The 24,677-nt window shown below is 39.3% G+C and overlaps 1 protein-coding gene across 7 annotated transcripts in view; it reads left to right on the forward strand.

Moving 5' to 3' along the window:
* Window positions 1-24,677, forward strand: part of ERC2 (ELKS/RAB6-interacting/CAST family member 2) — a 993,433-nt gene that overhangs the window by 446,531 nt on the left and 522,225 nt on the right. For 5 of the 7 annotated variants that reach the window (XM_086367446.1, XM_086367443.1, XM_086367447.1 and 2 more), the window contains 3 exons: window positions 8,086-8,223; window positions 16,761-16,901; window positions 22,761-22,901. In XM_086367446.1, coding sequence (XP_086223572.1) covers window positions 8,086-8,223; window positions 16,761-16,901; window positions 22,761-22,901 — 420 coding nt within the window. Of the gene's footprint in view, window positions 1-8,085; window positions 8,224-9,329; window positions 9,412-16,760; window positions 16,902-22,760; window positions 22,917-24,677 lie in introns of those variants that run through there. The other 2 variants (XM_086367448.1, XM_086367450.1) reach the window with 2 other exon arrangements.

Genomic DNA, 24,677 nt, shown 5'->3' on the forward strand with positions numbered 1-24,677 from the left:
ACCTCCACTAACTTTGTTCATAGTGACGCTTTCTAAGGCCACTTGACTTCACATTCCAGGATGTCTGGCTCTAAGTGAGTGGTCACACCATCATTATTATCTTGGTTGTGAAGATCTTTTTGTACATTTCTTATATTCTTGCCAGCTCTTCTTAATATCTTCAGCTTCTGTTAGGTCCATACCATTTCTGTCCTTTATCGAGCCCATCTTTGCATGAAATGTTCCCTTAGTATCTCTAATTTTCTTGAAGAGATCTCTAGTCTTTCCCATTCTGTTGTTTTCCTCTATTTCTTTGCATTGATCACTGAGGAAGGCTTTCTTATCTCTTCTTGCTATTCTTTGGAACTCTGCATTCAGATGCTTATATCTTTCCTTTTCTCCTTTGCTTTTCACTTCTCTTCTTTTCACAGCTATTTGTAAGGCCTCTGCAGACAGCCATTTTGCTTTTCTCCATTTCTTTTCCATGGGGATGGTCTTGATCCCTGTCTCCTATACAGTGTCATGAACCTCCGTCCATAGTTCATCAGGCACTCTATCTATCAGATCTAGTCCCTTAAATCTATTTCTCACTTCCACTGTATAATCATAAGGGATTTGATTTAGGTCATACCTGAATGGTCTAGTGGTTTTCCCTACTTTCTTCAATTTCAGTCTGAATTTGGCAATAAGGAGTTCATGATCTGAGCCACAGTCAGCTCCTGGTCTTGTTTTTGTTGATTGTATAGAGCTTCTCGATCTTTGGCTGCAAAGAATATAATCAGTCTGATTTCGGAGTTGACGATCTGGTGATGTCCATGTGTAGAGTCTTCTCTTGTGTTGTTGGAAGAGGGTAAGAGCATAAGGAAGAAAAGAAAGAATAGAACAGAGATAAATGAAAGACTAGAAAAATGGTAGAGAAAATCAGTGAAATCAAAATTTGGTTCTTTGAAAAGCTCAACAAAATTGACAAACCTTTAACTAGGTGGATTAAGGAAAAGAAAAAGAAAAATTTAATTACTAAGATAAGAAAGTGGAGATATTCCTACCAATTCTACAGAAACATAAAGGATTATAAGGGTTTATAAGTAAGTACTATAAACAATTGGATGCTAAGAAATTGATCACCTAGATGAAATGATGGACCTGGTGGGTTCACTGGTGAATCTAGATTTGTGTTATAAGTCTCAGTTTCTGGTATTCTGCAGCTGGGGCAACAGGGTCTGCACCAGGCCAGTTGCATCAAAACTTTGGGCTCTCTTCTGGATTATTTTCTCCAACCCTGGTTCTCCAGTATTCCTGGTAGTTTGTTTATGCTTAACCCAGCCTGAGATGTTCTTATTGTTTCAGCTAAAAGGTTTGACTGATACCTTAGAGGTGGATAACAGAAATTATAGTGATATGTGATATGGAGAAAAGAAAATGTTTTTTAGTAACTAATTTCACAACTCTATAAAGAAACAGCCAAACAAAATACCTTTGTGTAATATTTGAAAGCATAAAGATTCTTCAGCATATTTAAGATACTCTGACTATATATAGAGTTTCTTCATGCTTTTAATTTCTTCTTTGTAGGATCTAAGAGCTGAAGGGACTCAGCTATCACCTGGTCTGGTCTATTCCTTTCACACAAGACATTCTCTTTAGGGTTCCTTCCTTCCTTCTTTTATTTATTCAGTAAGTAAATACATGGTATTGCCAACACAGTTGGGTGCTGTGTCCAGAAATACAGAGTGAGTATGACAGAATTAACAGAACTCACAGTCACATTGTAAAGAGACAAGTAAAGAAGCAATTTGAAAAGTGTGTGAAAAGTGGGGGACTTAGTCTGGGCCAGACTGGGTGATATGAAAAGAAGGCTTCCTGGAGGAGTTAAGGAATATGTTGATATCTAAATGTTTGAGTAGAACTTGGTTAAAAAAAAAAAATAGGATGAAAAGAATCTCCCAAGCAGAAGAAATAAAGGCAAAGATGGAGAGGCTGTGAAGAAGCCTGGTGCTGGGAGGTCATGGGAGAGGTTAGGCAAGGCTAGGGGATGGTGGAAGACCAGTGAGCCTTCCTGTGAGGGGCCTCTTCTATGATGTTAGGCAGTTTGGGCTTCATCTGGAGGCAATCAGGGAACAGTTGAAGAGTTCTAAGGAAAAAGTCATTCAGGGAGATCTGCATTGTAGGAAGGTGACGTGCTGAAATTTGGAGACCAAATGGGAGGGGGAGCAAATGTGGAGTCAAGAAGGATGCTGCTGTTCAGTCAGTGACTTCTCCCATGGGGGACCACGTTTGAAAACTCTCCAAAAAACTCCCTCTGGGCACTGACCCTCCTTTGGGCACTGACCCTCCTTGAACTTGGCAGACCTGAGGTTTCAGTAGTCAGCTTGAAGCCATTACGATTAGGGCTGCCCAGTGACCCCCAGGGCCTGAGCTCTCCCTGACCCATACTTCCTCTCCAGTGGTCTGCTCTGGGAGGTACAGGTACCACTGCAGCAAGGCTGTCTCCTTCTGAGTTGTCCAGCTCTGATGAAAAGGTGGTTTAATTCAAAGGCAAGGATAGCCTTGTGCTCAGGTCCATCTCTTATTTTATCAAGTCACAGTGACCAATGACTTGACTACGTTGCTTAGGTGGATTCCATTTTTGGCAGCATGTGCAACTTCTCACAAAATCCTCGCTTTCCATCCCCAGACCTCCCCATCCTAATCCTGGTTTTCAATTTGCTTATTTTCCACTGCCTGCTATTTGAACCTATATAACCTCACCCTTTGAAGAAAAATTTATGCCTTTTTTTTTTTGTAAATGTTTGTGTTAATGATTTATGAACATTAGAAAGCTGCACAATTTTTTCTGAAAGATATGGAATTTTACACTTATCCCCAGTTTCCTAATTTTAAGAATTGAGTCCTCCTTTCTTAGAATAACAAAGAAATAAAGAGTTGGAAATGACTTAGTGACTGAATGCTAAAAACAAAAATTTCCTCCTACAATTAGTCCTTTTATTTATTTATTTTTTTTTGTTCTTTACTTTTTGAATGTTGAATTTTTTTTTTTTATTCTTCTTCCAATTTTATTTTTAAACTTTACATAATTGTATTAGTTTTGCCAAATATCAAAATGAATCCGCCACAGGTATACATGTGTTCCCCATCCCGAACCCTCCTCCCTCCTCCCTCCCCATACCATCCCTCTGGGCCGTCCCAGTGCACCAGCCCCAAGCATCCAGCGTCATGCATCGAACCTGGACTGGCAACTCGTTTCCTACATGATATTTTACATGTTTCATTGACATTCTCCCAAATCTTCCCACCCTCTCCCTCTCCCACAGAGTCCATAAGACTGTTCTATACATCAGTGTCTCTTTTGCTGTCTCGTACACTGGGTTATTGTTACCATCTTTCTAAATTCCATATATGTGCGTTAGTATACTGTATTTATGTTTTTCCTTCTGGCTTACTTCACTCTGTATAATAGGCTCCAGTTTCATCCACCTCATTAGAACTGATTCAAATGTATTCTTTTTAATGGCTGAGTAATACTCCATTGTGTATATGTACCACAGCTTTCTTATCCATTCATCTGCTGATGGACATCTAGGTTGCTTCCATGTCTTGGCTATTATAAACAGTGCTGCGATGAACATTGGGGTACATGTGTCTCTTTCCCTTCTGGTTTCCTCAGTGTGTATGCCCAGCAGTGGGGTTGCTGGATCATAAGGCAGTTCTATTTCCAGTTTTTTAAGGAATCTCCACACTGTTCTCCATAGTGGCTGTACTAGTTTGCATTCCCACCAACAGTGTAAGAGGGTTCCCTTTTCTCCACACCCTCTCCAGCATTTATTATTTGTAGACTTTTGGATCGCAGCCATTCTGACTGGTGTGAAATGGTACCTCATAGTGGTTTTGATTTGCATTTCTCTGATAATGAGTGATGTTGAGCATCTTTTCATGTGTTTGTTAGCCATCTGTATGTCTTCTTTGGAGAAATGTCTATTTAGTTCTTTGGCCCATTTTTTGATTGGGTCATTTATTTTTCTGGAGTTGAGCTGTAGGAGTTGCTTGTATATTTTTGAGACTAGTTGTTTGTCGGTTGCTTCATTTGCTATTATTTTCTCCCATTCTGAAGGCTGTCTTTTCACCTTGCTAATAGTTTCCTTTGATGTGCAGAAGCTTTTAAGGTTAATTAGGTCCCATTTGTTTATTTTTGCTTTTATTTCCAATATTCTGGGAGGTGGGTCATAGAGGATCCTGCTGTGATGTATGTCGGAGAGTGTTTTGCCTATGTTCTCCTCTAGGAGTTTTATAGTTTCTGGTCTTACGTTTAGATCTTTAATCCATTTTGAGTTTATTTTTGTGTATGGTGTTAGAAAGTGGTCCAGTTTCATTCTTTTACAAGTGGTTGACCAGATTTCCCAGCACCACTTGTTAAAGAGATTGTCTTTAATTCATTGTATATTCTTGCCTCCTTTGTCGAAGATAAGGTGTCCATATGTGCGTGGATTTATCTCTGGGCTTTCTATTTTATTCCATTGATCAATATTTCTGTCTTTGTGCCAGTACCATACTGTCTTGATAACTGTGGTTTTGTAGTAGAGCCTGAAGTCAGGTAGGTTGATTCCTCCAGTTCCATTCTTCTTTCTCAAGATCGCTTTGGCTATTCGAGGTTTTTTGTATTTCCATACAAATTGTGAAATTATTTGTTCTAGCTCTGTGAAGAATACTGTTGGTAGCTTGATAGGGATTGCATTGAATCTATAAATTGCTTTGGGTAGTATACTCATTTTCACTATATTGATTCTTCCAATCCATGAACATGGTATATTTCTCCATCTATTAGTGTCCTCTTTGATTTCTTTCACCAGTGTTTTATAGTTTTCTATATATAGGTCTTTAGTTTCTTTAGGTAGATATATTCCTAAGTATTTTATTCTTTCCGTTGCAATGGTGAATGGAATTGTTTCCTTAATTTCTCTTTCTGTTTTCTCATTATTAGTGTATAGGAACATACCTCAACATAATAAAAGCTATATATGACAAACCCACTGCAAACATTATCCTCAATGGTGAAAAATTGAAAGCATTTCCTCTAAAGTCAGGAACAAGACAAGGGTGCCCACTTTCACCATTACTATTCAACATAGTTTTGGAAGTTTTGGCCACAACAATCAGAGCAGAAAAAGAAATAAAAGGAATCCAAATTGGAAAAGAAGAAGTAAAACTCTCACTATTTGCAGATGACATGATCCTCTACATAGAAAACCCTAAAGAGTCCACCAGAAAATTACTAGAAATAATCAATGACTACAGTAAAGTTGCAGGATATAAAATCAACACACAATTAGTCCTTTTATAATAAAAAGTACAAACTTACTGTTCAAAACATATTCAAAGAATCATTCTGATATTTTGTAGTTGATCTTAAATATATTTTATTCTGTTCTATTCAAGAAAACCAAGCTGACAGATATAGGAAAGTATAAAGAAGAATTGCAAAATCAAATATACCAAATAATATTTTAATGAATTACATATATATTTCTATATTGGATTTTTTATTTTTACATACAAACATAATATGATTTTACATTATACTCTTTTTCCTCTTCAATCCTTTTCTACTTAGTTATCAATAGCATGCAAATATGATTTTAAATACTAGCATAATGGTTTAAATTTTTATATATAAATATAAACTGAAAATGACCCATAATCTCTCCATCCAGATAATGTTGATCGGCATTAAAAATGAATAAAACTTATATGGTTAGAAAGTTCAAGCAAAACACTACAAAAGTATAAGAAAAGGAGAAACAAAAGCTCACTTCCACCTTTTTGCACCCTAGACCCTTCCCCTAAAGTTAAACACAGTTAAAATTTCTTGTCATTTATTTTTCAGAAAAAACATGTACTTTATAGTTGCATATATGTATCTATTTGTAGTTTTATTTCTTACTTACACAATAGGCTATATTCCCCACCCTAGTCTGTACTTTGTCTTTATTAAGAATCATTCTTGGCGATCTTTGTGCAACATTTTTAAAGTGGTGTATCCCTCGCTCTGTAAATATCTCCAGTTCCAGATCTGTTTTTCAGTCTTGTCTGTGAAATAATTGGCTCTTCTGCTGAGTTCTTAGATGTGGGATCCGTAGCTGTGTTGCTCCTGTGTCTCCAAGTCTCACCAGCCCACATTTCTCCAGCTCTTATCTCCTACCTGCATATTCCTCAGACCACTGACCTTCCATATCCTTAATCTCCCCAGTAATTGAGAAGGCCCCAGAGAGTCTCACACAGGCTTCCAGCAGTCTTCTTTAACCTCTATTTGCAGCACCTGAAGCCCTTTGAAATCAGTGGTGCTGTTGCTCCAAGGCTGATGCCCTGAGAGAAAGTCTCTCCTTTATCCAGGGCGCTGTCTCCCACTGTCTTCCAGGCTGGAGAACTTAATCAGTTTGCTTGGAGCTGCCATAGATTTGCACACATATGTGGACACAGATGTGGATGTGAGTGTACTCAAAAATAACAACACAGTCTCTGAGAGTTAGTCCTCTCAGCTGCTGACTTCTATAGAGTGACTGTCATTCTGACATGTAACCACCCATGATTTTGCTCACTCATATATTTGCTTATGGTGTCCTGTAATCACATGAACACTTGTCTGGAATGGAGGGAGCCTTTGTTTTGACGGCAGATGATTATACCTTTTGAGTTCCTGTGTTTTCCATGGAGGGACAGCAAATTCTCACAGTGGTAGCTGAATAGGAACACAGTGCACTTTGATGAAGTAAAAGGTTAGTTATTTCATCTAAACCAGGTTGTCTGTCTCAAGGCAGAAAAACATTAAAAAAAAGTACATTGACAAAAAGGGGAAGAAGAAGAATAAGGAGAATAAAAAAAGGAGGGAGCAAAAAAAATGGGAAGAATTGGAAGGAGGAAAAATCCATCTCCATTAGCCCACGTCCATTTTAGCCATTTGAAAAATTATTCACATCTATCCTCAGATTGAGGGTCAGCAGGGTCATTATCTTTGCATTCAGAGCTTTTATAATGCTGCTATTGCCGCCACCTTCGCTGTCACTCTGCCGCCTCCTCATTATTGCTTCTACTCTGGTCATTATTTGTGTTGCCATTCCAGATTCATGCTACATGAATCAAGTAATCCCAAAATTTGTTTGAGTTGCACATTGTGAAACATGCATTTGGAATGATTTCCTGAGAAAGCCTGTGTGCAGAATACAAATATTTTGAATGGACTTATCTTAGAGTTGTACTGCTTTTTTTCCTTGTCATTTTAAAACCCTTAATATGAATAAATTGTTTGTACAGTGGGACTTTTTTTTTTAATTCTTAGATAAGAAATACATGGTTTGAAAGCAGAGAATAAAAACATGAATGATAATGTATGCAATGCCCAAGAGAAAGTCCTTGCTGTTGCTCCTGGGCAGGCGTTATAATCGGCTATTTGGTGTGTTTATTTCAGGCTGCAGATAGTGGATAAAAGTGGCTGGTTGGTTGCCAGCACATGACTTACTTGCCAAATGGAGTGTTTAGTACTTGTTACATTTGATTTATATCATAAGTTCTTCCCATTAACAGTCTACTGGTGATAACCTACTTGGCTTTTCATGTGGTTACTTTGAAACAGCCACTTGACAGCATTTGGCATATCACACAAAGTCTAATGCTGAATAAAGGAGTGAGTGAATGACTACATAGGTTCTACCATATACTGATAGGGTGCTTGGTGCTCACCCAGTATGTGTCTGTTCATTGAATGAATTCTGCATATATGTTTCTCTGATTCACTGCACCAAGATTAGGTTTATGGACTCAAGACTTAAAGGGCTAGTGAAAGGGATAGAAATAGAAATAATAGTGCTTATATGTCTGAAGGCCTTGCATTTGCATGGAGGGAGATATTCTGCTCATCTCTATTGCTGTTTAAACACAAAGCTGAATTACATGTAAGAAAGACGGTCTTGTCAAAATGGCCTTGATTCTAAATAAAAGTGTAACCTCCTAATACCAACAAGTTCCATAATCTTGGGTCTTTTGTGTTTTCCCCCCATAGATCCACTGTACTGGATATGTAATAAATTGTGTATTAAATATGGTGATTTTTACTTTCAGATTGAAAACTTACAAGAACAGCTTAGGGATAAAGACAAGCAACTGACCAATCTGAAAGACAGAGTGAAGTCCTTGCAGACTGATTCCAGTAACACAGACACTGCGCTGGCAACGCTCGAGGAGGCTTTGTCAGAGAAGGTGAGCTTGGACTAAACATTAGCTGTGGTATGGTTTAGGGAGATGTGGTTGGGAGGAAATGGCCCAAATGCATTTTAATGTGCTTGTTTTTCTCCATGTACTCACACCAACCCTAGTACCAGCCGGGCCTTCCCTTCCCATGCAATCTTCAGCAGTAGACTCAGCATGCTGAAGCCATTGGCATCTTTTTGAAATACATACTTGATCATTTCACCGTTGGCCCTGCTTAAAACCTCCACTAGCTTGCTGTTGTTTTTAGGATGATGGAAACTGAAATCTTTAACCTTGCCCTTAGGGTCCATCCCGTCATGTTCTCTGGCTCTCACCTGACTAGCCACTTCTCTGCCTGCCTCTTTACCTTCCTCCCTCCTTCCATCCCTTCCATTCATCTTTTCTTCCTCCTTTTCCAGCCTTATCCCCATCTCTCTTCTCTCATACTTTGTGCTCTAGCCATGCTGGCCTTCTAGATTCTTAAGTGCACCATTGTTTCCTCCTGCCTCAGACTCTCTGCACATGTTATTGTTGAGCCCAGAATGTTCTTTACTCCCTGCAGATTTAATTCCTCTTCTTCTGAGAGCTGAGAAGCTGTATTGCACAGAGTCAAGATTGTGGATATTGGAGCCAGACTCGTAGGTTTCAAATCTTAGGTCTGACAGTTAATACTTTGGATAAGTTACTTAACCTCTCGCTTTCTCAGTTTCTTCATTTGAAAAAGAGGATAATAATACTACCTACTTTAGTGGATTACGTAGAGGAGAAAATGCATTAATATTTGGAAAGTGTTTAGGATAATAGGTATATATTAAGTTATAACTGTTATTATTATTATCAATCATTTCCTTGGGGAAGCCTCCTAGGTAAAATCCTCTATTATGTTTTCATGAATACCATGAATTTCCCAGAGCTCTTGTAAAAATCTTAATTGTTCATTTTTCTGTTTTAATGTGATTAATTGGTTTTCTCTGCTAGACTCCAAGCCCGGGCATACCTGTGTATGTATGTTACTTGTGTGTGTTGGCTCACCTTCCCCCAGTGCCTAGTGCACTACCTGTGGGTGTTGATGGAGTGAGCCACCACCGTATGACAGGCACTTTTGTGGGCACCAGGGATCCAGCAGAGAAAAGAAGTGGTGAAAATCCTGGCTCTCATGGAGGATTCTAATGGGACTGAAGAGACACAGAAAATAAATAAGTAAAACACATGAAACTTCAGAAGGTAATACTTTCTATAGAAGAAAGCAAGGAGAGGGTTCAGGGAATGCTGGGGTGGAATGACCAGGTCAGGTCTTACTAAGAAGGGTGCATATAAGGAAAGACCTGAGGAAAATGAGGGATGAGCCATGAGCACTTCTGGAGGGAGAATGTACTGGAGGGAATCAAGAGCAGTGGGGAGCAGTGGATGGAGAGGGAGTATTCCTTGAAGGGCCTTGTGAGAAAGGATGAAAAACTTTGACTTTCACTCTGAAGCAGGTAGGAAGCCATTTGGATGTCTTAGTTCTGACTGATGTTTAAAAGAATTACTTTGACCAAAAGAATGAAGAAAATCAATTAGGCATATAGGTCATTCTGATGTTTGCTGCTGCTGCTGCTAAGTTGCTTCAGTCGTGTCCGACTCTGTGCGACCCCACAGATGGCAGCCTACCAGACTCCGCCGTCCCTGGGATTCTCCAGGCAAGAACACTGGAGTGGGTTGCCATTTCCTTCTCCAATGCATGAAAGTGAAAGTGAAGTTGCTCAGTAAGTGTCCGACTCTTCGTGACCCCATGGACTACAGCCTACCAGGCTCCTCCGTCCATGGGGTTTTCCAGGCAAGAGTACTGGAGTGGGTTGCCATTGCCTTCTCCATTCTGATGTTTACTGATTCCTAAAATGATTTCTAGTCCATTTCATTCTACCCAAGTTAGTTCATTCATTCTCTGGGCACTGTTGTACTCCTAGCCGCAGAGGGTGTGTAATGTGCTGGGCTGAGCACCAGTAGGCCTTGGAGTTGAATTTGCATGTTATATCCCCCATCACTTCCTAAGTGTCAAAGAATCAGTACCCAAGAGCAGATGACATAGAGTTTGCAAGGATTCTGAAGAAAGATAGCTTATTTTTGGTTGGACATATCATGAATCAGTGCAGTCTTTTAGTAGGTCCATGTTATTGACATAATTATTTTCAAACCCTGAAGCAAAGAAGTCTTAAGTTTTGAAGTCGTATGTAAGTAGACCCCATTATGCTGTTTTTCTGTGTCTTTCTCATCATTTCTTATTCGGTAGCACTTTGTAGCATTTCCCACAAATGCAAGAAGTAATGGGGTCTTTTTGTTGTTTGTTTTGTTTTGGATTTTGCACTGTAATAATAGCATTGTTTCCTACTATTTTCCCTGTTATCATAAACCTTGAGGTAATGAGGTCTAGTGGATAGTGGCCCAGGAGCCAGTCTCAGCTCTGCCACTAACTGGGTGACCTTGACAAATAACTCTCACTCCCTGGGCCTCAAATTGCCCATTTGTAGTATGGGGGAATTAGATTAAATATCCCACTGATTCTAGAAGTCGGTGAATCTTAAAAAAGTTTCATCTGACGTCTACATCAGAATCACCAGGAGATGTCTGTCAAAAGTATAATTATTAGGCCCCATGTATACCTCCTGAATCAGAGCCTCGAGTAGTCTGCACTTCATCACACTCTCTAGGTGACTGTGATGTACACCCTAGTCTAAGAATCACCACTCTATGCTAAAAATATAGACTGTAAAAAAGCAGCCAGATTTCAATGGCTATATAGTCTTAGTGTTCCTATTAAAATTGTAAGATTACAACTTTAAATTATAAAAGATGAGATTTTATTTGGAAAAATAAGAATAAGATGATTTTTCAGGGAAAAATATTCTTTTTAAAATTTTCAAGAATTTAGTATCAAAACTTTCTAGTAGTAATTTTGTTTATAAAATATGAATGGAAGAATGTTGTTTCAAAAACTATGAATGATTATGTATCCCTTCTGCAGTCTTTCAGTGACATGATGTCAGTCCATTTGTACTCTTGATTTCTTTCTCCAAATATACAGAAATAAGCTTATACCATATTCTTTTCCATATCATGTATTCTTGGCAGGATTTTATCCTTTTTCTCCCTACTGAGATTCGATTTATTCTAGTTTAAGTCCCCAAACAATTCTTGAATCTGAAACTACTCCTTTTACTTAAACGCACTTCCTCTGAGATTTAAGGAAGGCCAAGGAAGGAAATCTGGGGGTCTATGGGAGTCTGGCCCTCTCGAACTGTCCCCACTACTTGATAATTGCATCACATGGGGCAAATCTGTTCTCCTCTCAGTACCTCATCTTCAAAACATACATTTAAACTAGCTGACCTGTGAATTCCACTATCTTTTGGAATTACCTTGACAATAATTATTCAGTTTGCTCATCCACAGTCTCAGGCATGTGAAATCTGTACTGAACTGTACATGAGGAGTTGAGAACTTAGATGCCATGTAGGGTCGGGCAGGGAGCAAAAATGAGGGAAGTGGGTTTGGTGTTAAGCAGTTGGGACTGCTAGTGACTATGACAAGCTGGAGCATCTTTGACTTACCTCAAAATGTTCAAGTTCAGATTTTAAAATATGATGCTCAAGTTGAGCACAATAGCTCTGTGGGGCAGCTTTGGTCAGTGAGCTACTGGTTTCCAAACCCTATGCGCATCTAACTTTCAGCCTTTCACCTGATGAAGAATAAATGCAAACGCAGAGGGAATTTTCAAAAGGTGCCAAAAGTCAGAACATCGTGTATTTGAAAAACAGACAAAACAATCTGATAGGAATTGGCAAATTTCCCTGTCAGGGGATAAAGAATAGTAGATTTATTTTTAAGTGTTTATATTCCAGTAGATATCAAACTTCTATATGTATCCAAAATAATCTTGTCACCTAGAGCAGGGGTCCCCAACCTCTGGGATCTCATGCCTGATGATCTGAGGTGAAGCTGATATAATAATAATAGAAATAAAGTGCACAGTAAATGTGATGAGCTTGAATCATCCTGAAACCATCGCCCCCACCCCTGCCTCAGTACGGGGAAAAATTGTCAAAAATGTTGGGGACCACTAATCAAGAAAACTTCTTAAAGTATAGTTCTCTGGGTCCCATATCCTAGTGATTCTGATTCTGTGCTCTGCTGTGGGGCCCAGGAATCTTTGATTTAACAAGGATGACCAATGTTTCTGATGCAAATGTTTGGAAGGCCATACTTTGAGAAACAGTAAATCCATGCTCTTTCATTTTAAAGATGGGAATTGGGTCCAGTGAGGTGAAATGACATGCCTAGAAATGAAAACCTGGGACCTGTGCAGCACTGTTCTATTCTGGTCCAGTGTCTGTTCTGGGCCCTGGGTAGACATCATTAATCAACTGTGACACCAGTTAACTTCTCAATGCAGCACTCTGGGAAACCACTTGTACCCTAGGCTGGCCCTTGGTTGGGACTTAGTTGCCCCCCCACCCCCCCGGGTTATGTCAAGACTGCTCAGCTCATGGGTGATGGAATGGGGCTAAACTCAAATGTTCTGGTCTTTGTGTTTGACAGTACAATCTCTTTCACTGACCTTTCCCTCACAAGTTCCATTTTTATCCACATATAAATTAACAGATCCTCTACAACAAGACATGGTGCAAAAAAAGAAAACGATTAATTAGAAATTGTAGACTTACAAGAATATTTAATTATTTGCTGTCTTTTGGCTGATGAATAGAACCCATTAGGTACTAGTCACCTTTTCACTTGGATTATTATTATTTCATCCCAGGGAATGTATTATTCCTTTTAATTTCCCAGAAGTTATTCAGATATGCAGAATGTGTAAAAAAAATAAAATAAAATAATGCCCTTTAGTGAGTTAAGACTGAGTATGACTTAGCTCCAGGACTGACACACAGAAGCTCATGGAGCCCCCAGTATTTATAAAGCCACATGGCAGATAAGCAGTTGAGACAGCCAGATACCAGAGCTGGAGGCCACTGCCATGCAGTTCCCATCTAGTGATAAAGTGCAAGTAGATTAGACCTGTGCACAGCCAGATGGGTGCACAAGGAGCACTTGCCAATGCAAATAAGACTAAAACAAGAACACATTGTTGGGATTTCTGCAAGTTAGCTGTTAATCAAGTAGATCATGGCATATTAGGGCCTTTTAACACATGTTTTTGACATCTGGCCCTGTGCGGCTGATGGTTAAATTAGTTTTGTGATTGACGGAGAAATATTTTGTAGTATTGAATCATCAATAACACTTAAAAACATTACACTGCTTGCTGATTTGCTTTGTCATCAATGCCCAGTCAATAGTACAAGTGCTTAGAGCAGATCAACCTCATTTCCAAGTGACTCTGACACCTTCTGGATGTTAACATGCATACTTAATTTTATTTCCCTTCTTTTGAAGACAGGATCGCCCCTAATTTGAATTCATGTTCCTTCCCTCAGCCTTTTTAATTGCCTGTTGTATGCCAGGCAATTTGCTCAGGCCTGAGTTAAGAGAATCGTAAGATTTGAGTGTTGCCCTTTGGAAAGCTAGGCTGAGAGAGTGATTATGCAATAAGCCTGTCTAGTGGGAATAAATGCCACGTGTTCTGGCCAGAGTGATCCCTGGGAAAGTTTCTAAATAATGAGTTGATGTGGCCAGTTTGGTCAGGGCCTCCCTGGTGACTCAGTCAGTAAAGAAGACCCAGGTTTGGTCCCTGGGTTGGGAAGATCCCCTGGAGAAGGAAATGGCAACTCACTCCAGTATTCTTGCCTGGGAAATCCCATGGACAGAGGAGCCTGGTGGGCCACAGTCCTTGAAGTTACATGTGTTGGATAGGACTTAATGACTATGCCACCACCACATGGTCAGTTTGGGGCTTTAAAAATGTCACTCCGACACTATGGGGTGTAAGTGACAGGACGGAGGGGTTCTGCTCACTGGGTGACCAGTTGTGAGGCTTTGGCAGTAGGTGCAGGCCAAAGGCAGTGTGGGCTCAATTGCTGAAATTGTTAAAAGTCCTTGAGAGATTTACTGTGTGCTGAGGCCACTTCCTCCTTCTGTTGATCACATAGTCATCGACACCCCCCATAGCACAGATGAGTAAAATAGGATAGTAATGAAATCAAGAAGAAACAAATACAATTAATAGAATAATTTTTGCCATTTCAACCCACACTGTTGTAATAATATATTTCATTTTAAGGTATTTTTATATAATTAAAAACAACAGGGGGATTTTTCCCCCCCTTGAAAGCATTAGACATATAAATCATTGTCCTTGGGTTAGAACAGTAGCTTCCCTGTGCCGTGCTGTGCTGTGCTTAGTCACTCAGTCGTGTCCAACTCTTTGTGACACTATGGACTATAGCCCACCAGGCCCCTCTGTCCATGGGGATTCTCCAGGCAAGAATACTGGAGTGGGTTATCATTCCCTCCTCCAGGGGATCTTCCCAATCCAGGGATCGAACCCAGGTCTCCCGCATTGTAGGCAGATTCTTTACCATCTCAGCCACCTGGGAAGCCTAAGTACTTCCCTGGGGGATCTTAAATCATAGGCCAGGTGTTCAAACTAACTTCCCTCTACATTAAACACTGTATTTTTAAAAGCTGTGTATTTTATAATTATAGTTGTCTTGAGTATCAGGCTTTGTCTTGTACTGTATACTTATAAGAATATAAATAACAATATTCTTTTTTTTAAATTTAATGTTAGTTTTTGGCTGTGCTGTGTCTTCATTGCTGCACGTGGGCTTTCTCTAGTTGCAGCGAGTGGAGACTACTTTAGTTGCAATGCACATGCTTCTCACTGTGGTGGCTTCTCTTGTTGCAGAGCATGGGTTCTAGGGTGAGTGGGCTTCAGGAGTTGTGGTACATGGACTTAGTTGCCTCACAGCACATGGGAGCTTCCTGGATCAGGGATCAAACCTGTGTCCCCTGCCTTGGCAGGCAGATCCTTAACCACTGGACCACCAGGGAATTTCAGAATATGAAAGACAATATTCTTTTTTTTTTTTTTTTAACATTTTTAACATTTTTTATTTGTATTTAATTTTTGTTAGTTTGATTAATATGTGTCTCAGTGTGTTCCTTTTTAAATTTTTTTATTTTATTATAAATTTATTGGAGGCTAATTGCTTTACAATATTGTATTGGTTTTGCCATACAGCAACATGAATCCGCCACGGGTATACACGTGTTCCCCATCCTGAACCCCCCTCCCTCCTCTCTCCTCATACCATCCCTCTGGGTCATCCCAGTGCACCTAAGAATCATTTTTGCACCAAAATTTTTTAACATGACCATCTAGAAGAAAATCCAAATAGGTGTTGTATAATTTGACACACGTTTCAGAAATCGAACTCAAATTTTACCTGAGCAGAATTTTCCTTAAAAAAAAAAAAAAGTTCTTATTTTGATATCAGCAAGATTTCATCCGTTTGTAAAATGTATCTACCAGAGTAATGTTTTTATTTAGACATAAAACTCAAGGGCAGTCAGGTACTCACATCTCCTTGAATGACTTGTGTTTGTGGCAGTGTGTTCCCTTGGCCGTGGCTAAGACTCAGACAGCCCTGGGTATCAGGGTGGGCCCTCTGTTTCTGATGGATGAGTCAATTGGCCTTTGTAAGCCTGGCTTTCCTCCCCACTGTCTGTTACCAGTAGTCCTAGTTCAGATTGTACAGGTGTGATGAGGACTAGGTGAGAAGGTATCACAGTGCCTAGCAGTAGTGACCTCTTAGTAAAGAAAACTTCTGTTTGAACTTTGCTCAGATTCTAACAGTGTTTTCTTTTCTTTTCTTTTTTTTCCTTTTGAGAGTTGTGAGTTAAGTATTATTTGCAGCAAAATGAGGACTGTAGTCCAGGAAATAGTGCCTCAGATAGCTCTGAGAAACTAGCAATGTTTTTGAGTCTCTACTGATGGCCAAGAAATCGTTGAAAAAAACATGGAAGTAAATAAACGCCTCCAGATACATTGGAAAATCACTTACATAATGAACTTAATACTTATTTTATATCAAGTTCTCACTGTGAGTTCAGCCTTATGTCCTTGAGGGTCTAGGTCCTGCCTCTCTCTGATCCTCTTTCTCACAAAAAGAGTCTTCAGAAATCAAGGAAGGTTATTTGACATCAGATGGGAAAGCCAAGCAAAGAGGGTTGATCCAAGAGTTTGGTTCTGTGTCTTCCCCTTCCTCATACAAGGCTTTGGGTTTTGGTGCCTGAACCTCATTCTTCTGGAATTGCTCTTGGAAATCCCTGGTACCACCATGAACTTGAGCATTGAGGTCCATGACAACCCTGTGGTACTAACTTTGATTAACAAGCTGAAAGCTGTGGTTGACTGTCTTTCCCAAATACTGTTATGTACAACCTCTCTTCACAAACCCAATTTTGAATACCTTGTGTATGTTGAGTCCAGTACACATAGGAGCACTTCTTATGTGTATTGCTTCTTATTTCATTCTGTAGCATGCCTTGGCACACACACTGATAGATTCTCACTTTTTTTTTTCTTTAATTGGGCAATTGCCTCACAGGAAAGAATAATTGAGCGTTTGAAAGAACAAAGGGAGAGAGATGATCGGGAAAGACTAGAAGAGATAGAATCATTCCGAAAAGAGAACAAAGACCTGAAAGAGAAGGTCAATGCTTTACAAGCTGAGCTGACGGAAAAAGAGGTGAGTCTGGAGAAACAAGTGCACCACACGAGTAGTCCTCATCAACCCGCATCCATGTAGCTGAGGCAGACTAGAGACTTAGTTTGAGGGACTGTGTGAAGACTTGGGGGATCTAGTTACCTTTGCTTTATAAAGCTCTCTGAATTTACAGAACAGTATTCACTGTGACTCTCTTTATCTGGTGATGCTCTGTGCATATCTTCTGTACTGTAATAACCACATATCATGTAATCCCTTGGAAGTTTTCTTGCTGTCTTGCCATGTTTATATGGCTTGAAGGATCTCATGATCTCTTGTTTGAGATAACAAGAACAACAAAAGCACTGACAATAATAACAATAGCTCCAATTTACTGAGGGCCTGTTAGGTATTAATCCTTGTGTTGGGTGCTATGCATTCATCTACAATTCTGAAATGAATCAGTCGATACCCCCAGGTTAGGAGATGTGGTACCATGCTGGGCCCATAGGAAAAGGTTTTGGCTGCTCAGTCTGAAACAGTGTTTTAATGCTAGTGCAAACATGGATACAGAATACAAATCTCATCTGCATTTATAATGTAAAACAACCTGCTTTAAAGAAATTTCTTGTGTGGTGGTTATGAAAAGTATCCATGTACTGAGGAATACCTATAACCCCTTCAGTTTACTTAGCAGTGCTTTGGTGAAGTGTGAGAAGCAGTAATGTGCACATTCTTTTCTTCAGTCTCCAAAACCCTGAGATACATGCCGTAGTCCACAATTGGACACTTCATTTTGTTTGCAGAACATGTTTGTCTCCTTTATGACACATTTGTTCTTTTGCCCTGTTGGATTGTATCCCAGCATAGTTGCTAATTTCCCAGCTCCAGAGTGTCACTTCAGCCCTTGGATTTTGGTAATTTTAAACCTGATGCAAAGTCAAGTGGGCCTTAGGCAGCATTACCATGAACAAAGCTAGTGGAGGTGATGGAATTCTAGTTGAGCTATTTCAAATCCTAAAATATGATGCTGTGAAAAGTGCTGCACTCAATATGCCAGCAAATTTGGAAAACTTGGCAGTGGCCATAGGAACAGAAAAGGTCAGTTTTCATTCCAATCCCAAAGAAAGGCAATGCCAAAGAATGCTCAAACTACCGCACAATTGAACTCATCTCACATGCTACAAAGTAGTGCTTAAAATTCTCCAAGACAGGCTTCAACAGTACATGAACTGTGAACTTCCACATGTTCAAGCTGGACTTAGAAAAGGCAGAGGAACCAGAGATCAAATTGCCAACATCAACTGGATCATCGAAAAGCAAGAGAATTCCAGAAAAACATCTACTGCTGCTTTATTGACTATGCCAAAGCCTTTGACCGTGTAGATCAGGACAAACTATGGAAAATTCTTCAAGAGATGGGAATACCAGACCACCTGACCTGCCTCCTGAGAAATCTGTATGCAGGTCAAGAAGTAACAGAACAGGACATGAAACAGCAGACTGGTTCTAAATTGGAAAAGGAATATGTCAAGGCTGTATCTTGTCACCCTGCTTATTTAACTTATATACAGAGTACATCATGTGAATGCTGGGCTGGATGAAGCACAAGCTGGAATCAAGATTGCCAGAAGAAATATCAATAACCTCAGATATGAGGATGACACCACCCTTCTGGCAGAAAGCAAAGAAGAACTAAAGAGCCTCTTGATGAAAGTAAAAGAGGAGAGTGAAAAAGTTGCCTTAAAACTCAACATTCAGAAAACTAAGATCATGGCATCTGGTCCCATCACTTCATGGCAAATAGATACGAAAACAATGGAAACAGTGACAGACTTTATTTTTGGGGGTTCCAAAATCACTGTAGATGGTGACTGCAGCCATGAAATTAAAAGACGCTTGTTCCTTGGAAAAAAAGCTATGACCAACCCATACAGCATGTTAAAAAGCAGAGACATTACTTTGCCAACAAAGGTCCATCTAGTCAAAGATATGGTTTTTCCAGTAGTCATGTGTGGATGTGAGAGTTGGACTGTTAAGAAAGCTGACCGCCGAAGAATTGATGCTTTTGAACTGTGGTGTTGGAGAAGACTCTTGAGAGTCCCTTGTACTACAAGGAGATCCAACCAGTCCACCCTAAAGGAAATCAGTCCTGAATATTCATTGGAAAGACTGATGCTAAATCTGAAACTCTTATACTTCCGCCATCTGATGCAAAGAACTGACTCATTTGAAAAGACCCTGGTGCTGAGAAAGATTGAAGGCAGGAGGAGAAGGGGATGGCAGAGGATGAAGGTTGGATGGTATCACCAACTCGATGGACATAAGTTTGAGTAAGCTTCAGGAGTTGGTGATGGACAGGGAAGCCTGGCATTCTGCAGTCCATGGGGTTGCAAAGAGTCAGACATGACTAAGTGACTGAACTGACCTGAAACAGATTAAAGTACTGTAATTAAAGTAAAGTAAATTAAGAGTCCAAGAAGGAAAGAATTGATCTGTAACAGGAATTTAGTGGAAGCTTAGCAGCAAAATTTATGTTCTCTAAAATTTAAGTTCACTAGTTTTTAGGGAAGAGGTTATTTCTTTGATAAGATTATCATTTTTTGATATATAAAGAATATATAAAGCTGCAGAGTCTATAGTTCCTATAGTTAGTATGAAAGAAAAGTCACTGACGCTTCTGTCTCATCTACAGCTTTCTTCACGGATTCCAAATGTTATTCCTGTGTTTGCACCCTAAAAGCAATATGTATATTTATATGTGCTTCTAATTGAAAAGAGATTTTGATGACTTGGTAGAGTGTAAACTTTAAATGAAAATAATTTTGTAAACACTGGTTACATTGTATGAATTTCAGACAGGCACTTCTGCACACATTTATTGTTCCTGTATAATAATGTGCCTGCCACTGGGCTCAGTATGTCAGTCAAGCTTCCATCAGAAAAACAGAGCTGCATTAAGAAGTTTAATCATATTAAGAAATTTATTGCAAGGAATTGACTTACATAGTTATGGGGGCTGGCTAAGGAAGTCCAAAATTCACACAGAATTCACACAGAAGGCAGGATGGGCTAGAAACTCTCAGACAGAAGCTAATGCTTCTGTCCATAGGAGGAGTTTCTTCTGCCTGAAGGAAACCTCCTTCTGCTTCTAATAACTTTCAGCTGATAGGATCAGGCCCACCCAGATTATGAAGAATAATATTCTTTACTTAAAGTGAACTCATTGTAGATGTTAGTAACATCTTCAAAATATCTCTATAATAACACTTAGATTACTGTTTGATTGAGTAACTGGAGACTGTGGCTAACTAGCTAAGTTGACACATAGAGCTATTAAAATTTAAATTTTATATTGGCAATTTAAAATTTAAATTTTAAATTTAAATGGCAATTTAAAATTTATAAAGGCAAGCAATTTTTATTAGCAAGGAGCTTATCATTTAGTTAGGGTGATCATAGTTTTCACTGTGTCAAAGTATGTGGATTATACTGTGCTTAATTGCTCAGTCGTGTCCAACTCTTTGTAACCACATCGACTGTAGCCCACAAGGTTCCTCTGTCCAAGGGACTGTCCAGGCAAGAATACTGGAGTGGGTTGCCATGCCCTCCTCCAGGGGATCTTCCCAATCCAGGGATCGAACCCAGGTAGATTCTTTACCATCTGAGCCACTAGGGTTATAAGATCCTTTATTATTTCTGTGGAAGTTACATGAAAACACCATTGAAATTGGAGTTGGAAACCTGGGCTTGAGATGTATGTGAAGCTCGCTCAGTCGTGTCCAACTTTTTGCGACCCCATGGACTGTAGCCTACCATGCTCCTCCGTCCGTGGGATTCTCCAGGCAGGAATACTGGAGTGGGTTGCCATTTCCTTCTCCAGGAGATCTTCTAACCCAGAGATCGAACCCAGGTCTCCCGCATTGCAGGCAGACACTTTACTATCTGAGCCACCAGGGTTATAAGATCCTTTATTATTTCTGTGGAAGTTACATGAAAACACCATTGAAATTGGAGTTGGAAACCTGGGCTTGAGATGTATGTGAAGCTCGCTCAGTCGTGTCCAATTTTTTGCGACCCCATGGACCGTAGCCTACCATGCTCCTCCGTCCGTGGGATTCTCCAGGCAAGAATACTGGAGTGGGTTGCCATTTCCTTCTCCAGGAGATCTTCTAACTCAAGAGATCGAACCCAGGTCTCCCACATTGCAGGCAGACGCTTTACTATCTGAGCCACCAGGGTTATAAGATCCTTTATTATTTCTGTGGAAGTTACATGAAAACACCATTGAAATTGGAGTTGGAAACCTGGGCTTGAGATATATGTGAAGCTTGCTCAGTCATGTCCAACTTTTTGCGACCCCATGGACTGTAGCCTACCATGCTCCTCCGTCCGTGGGATTCTCCAGGCAAGAATACTGGAGTGGGTTGCCATTTCCTTCTCCAGGAGATCTTCTAACCCAGAGATTGAACCCAGGTCTCCCGCATTGCAGGCAGACGCTTTACTATCTGAGCCACCAGGGTTATAAGATCCTTTATTATTTCTGTGGAAGTTACATGAAAACACCATTGAAATTGGAGTTGGAAACCTGGGCTTGAGATGTATGTGAAGCTTGCTCAGTCATGTCCAACTTTTTGTGACCCCATGGACTGTAGCCTACCATGCTCCTCTGTCCGTGGGATTCTCCAGGCAAGAATACTGGAGTGGGTTGCCATTTCCTTCTCCAGGAGATCTTCTAACCCAGGGATCGAACCCAGGTCTCCCGCATTGCAGGCAGACGCTTTACTATCTGAGCCACCAGGGAAGCTCAAGATGTATATCTCCCATTAATGGCTTGAGAACCTTGCTGAAGACAAGGCCTCATGTGAGCTTCAGTTTCCTGACCTGAAAAATGAGAATGGCTAACCTGTCACTCAAGAGAGTTGTTAGAACTTGGATTGCTTGCTGGGTGATTGTGGTGGTATCGTCATCAATATGGTTATTCCAGTGCTCATTCTGCAATAAAGTATGAGACCACATCATTTACTAAGAAAATGCTGTTTGCTTAGTGTCTTCCTAGGCATTGCAAATGGATATAAAATAAATGCATCATGTCTGGTTTTGGGTGGAACCTGAACATTTTAGTCACATAGATAGATGTTGCTAACCATTTCATGTTTGCTGGTAGATATTGCCCTCCTAGGTAGCAAAGTTGTGCACTGTGATATATGCAAGTGTTATTTCTTTACCTTTTGGAATTTGTACTATACAGGGAACCTCTTGGTTTCTAGAACAACTTGGGTAACCCCATGTCTGAGTTGGAGGGATTCATTATATTCCTGAATCTGAATTTACAAAGGACTAAGACATAAAATTTGCTCTGAATTTTTAAATCAATTTACCTTTGATTCTATGGGAGATGTTTGAAATAACATTGGTCATTTTTCTGCTAAAGCAATGGAATTTGATAAAGACTTACTTGGATTCTTCTTTTATACATGATTTGCCCTTTGGTGGGAGAAAAGTGTTAAAGTTGGTATTTTCTTTCGTATTTTTCTTAGATGCTGCACCACCTGACAGCAGTAAATGTAAACGGAAGGTTCAGGGTGTCCGTTTTGCTGTGATGTGTAGACTACCTTGGGACGTAGATCATTAGCATAACTTTGAGACATGAAACATGCATTTACTGACCACAGCATTTGGTCGCATTTGATTCTACTGCAATTAGATCCTGCTCGCTTGTATAAACTGGCCAACTTTAATTTCCTGGCCAGAGTCAACTATTGTTACCTAAGTAAGACTTATTAACCCTCTCTGTCTAATGCACACTTTATTGCTGTGTATGGAGTCAGTGTATTAAAATTGAAGACATTGCTAGTAGAAATTACACTGTTTTACTTACTAGTATTCTTTTCCTTTCAGTCTACTTTAATTGACCTCAAGGAACATGCATCTTCATTAGCCTCAGCAGGGCTGAAAAGGGACTCCAAATTAAAATCTCTAGAAATAGCCATTGAACAAAAGAAAGAAGAATGTAGCAAATTGGAAGCACAGTTAAAAAAGGTAAGTGATATCTAAGAAAAAAAACATACTCATTTTATAATGAATTGATAAAATAGGAAAAGAAGAGACATTTTTCAAAAAACAGAAACCCCTTATCTTTTGTCATCTGCTGATAAAAGGATTAATTAAGCAATCTTTATTCCTAAGAAGTCTGCATCAGATCTGTCTCTGAACATGAAAAGTTATCTTAGGTTTCCTGTCTGGGGCAAAAAAAAAAAAAAAGCTTGAGAAATAGATGAAAATAGTAGTAGAAGTGAAAAATATTATAAAGATCAGCCATTACTCTCTGGGCAAATCTCAACCATAAAGAAAGATAAATGTTTTACAGTAAATGTTTTCAATAAGTCAAAGAATCCAGGAGCCCTGTTATACATTGATAAACTTTTACTACTTTTCAGAAGTAGGTCAGTTTTGGGGGAGAGGGGACTTTGCAGAAGTTTACCCAACAATATTAAATTTCTAGAAGTTTGTGAAAATAGTCAAATCCTTGGAAGCTCTATGGATTGACTATTTATACTTGACCAGAAATGGCCTTAGTGTTTAAGCAAGTTTATATGTTTAAGGCTTCAGTAAAGAAAACAGGGTCTTTGCATTGCAGTATTAACATGTTTTCTCTGAACTGGACATTTTTGTGGAGTACATTTCCAGTCATGCATCCTTCCTTTGACTTTTTCCTTGTGTTGTTTGGTACGTCTGCATTCATTGTTCACGTAAAACTCATAACATTATGAGTTTAAGCATTTTGTTTCCCTTTGACAATTATAAACTTATTCAGAAGAGATGATAAGAATCTAAACAAACAAACCATATAATAAAATGTGACTATGTATAATTCATAGCACACTGAAATGGGGATTCATTTGCTAAAGTTATAAGAATATATGATATGGATAACAGGGATGTGAAAGCATATATCTGTGGAGAAATTCTTCTGGATATTTTAAAACTTAATGTATTATTTCATATGCATGATGCAATGTATAACTGAAATGTGATTATTCTGTGTTCACGTCATCATAGAATTTGAGGAAACTGTCATGAGATTCCACACTAATCAAGTCCTCTTAGTAATACAGAAAAAGATAAATATATGGATCAAATCTCTTTACAACAAGAGCCAGAGAATCTTTTTATTACAAAGTCTATTTCCTAATCCACTCATCATCTCACTTTTTAAAAGTAAAGTCTATTTAAGCAGAAATCTCAAGCAATAAATAGAGTTTAAATTGCCCCTTTGAAGGTGTTTAAATGGCGATTGACTTGGCTATTTATGCATTGGGTGTATGATATATATTCTTGACATATGTATGAATGTGTTCTGCAAAATGTTATACATGCATATGCATATCAAGAAATGAACCTATGAATGGTACTTTTTATATAATAAACATTTTTGTGATCATAAAGCGGACTCCAAGATAAATCTGTGAGAGAATTTTGTTGGCTCCCTGTGGTGGTCCTTGAGTCATCTCACCTCACTTGAAGTATGCTAGGTCCTGAAGGAGGACTCCCACTACACCTGGGCATGAAAACTGCCTTTCATCACCTCTGAGGAACCGTTATGGAGTGAGGGCATTCCACATATTATGTCTTCAGATACATACTTGACCCCCTCCCTTTTAGTGTAAGGCATCTATGGAACTGGAAATCCTCTTAAAAGTAAGAGGTTCATATATTGATGTTCATAGTTTCCATGAATATGGCTTAGCTACTAATAGGTGAACATCTGTACAATTCAACTTAGTGTCTTTCAACATAGTTACAGTTAAGCTGCAA

The sequence above is a fragment of the Bos grunniens genome, chromosome 22 (genome assembly GCF_055505025.1).
Source record: "Bos grunniens cultivar Pamir isolate PY7600 chromosome 22, Bosgru_T2T1.0, whole genome shotgun sequence".
NCBI classification, from domain to species: domain Eukaryota; kingdom Metazoa; phylum Chordata; class Mammalia; order Artiodactyla; family Bovidae; genus Bos; species Bos grunniens.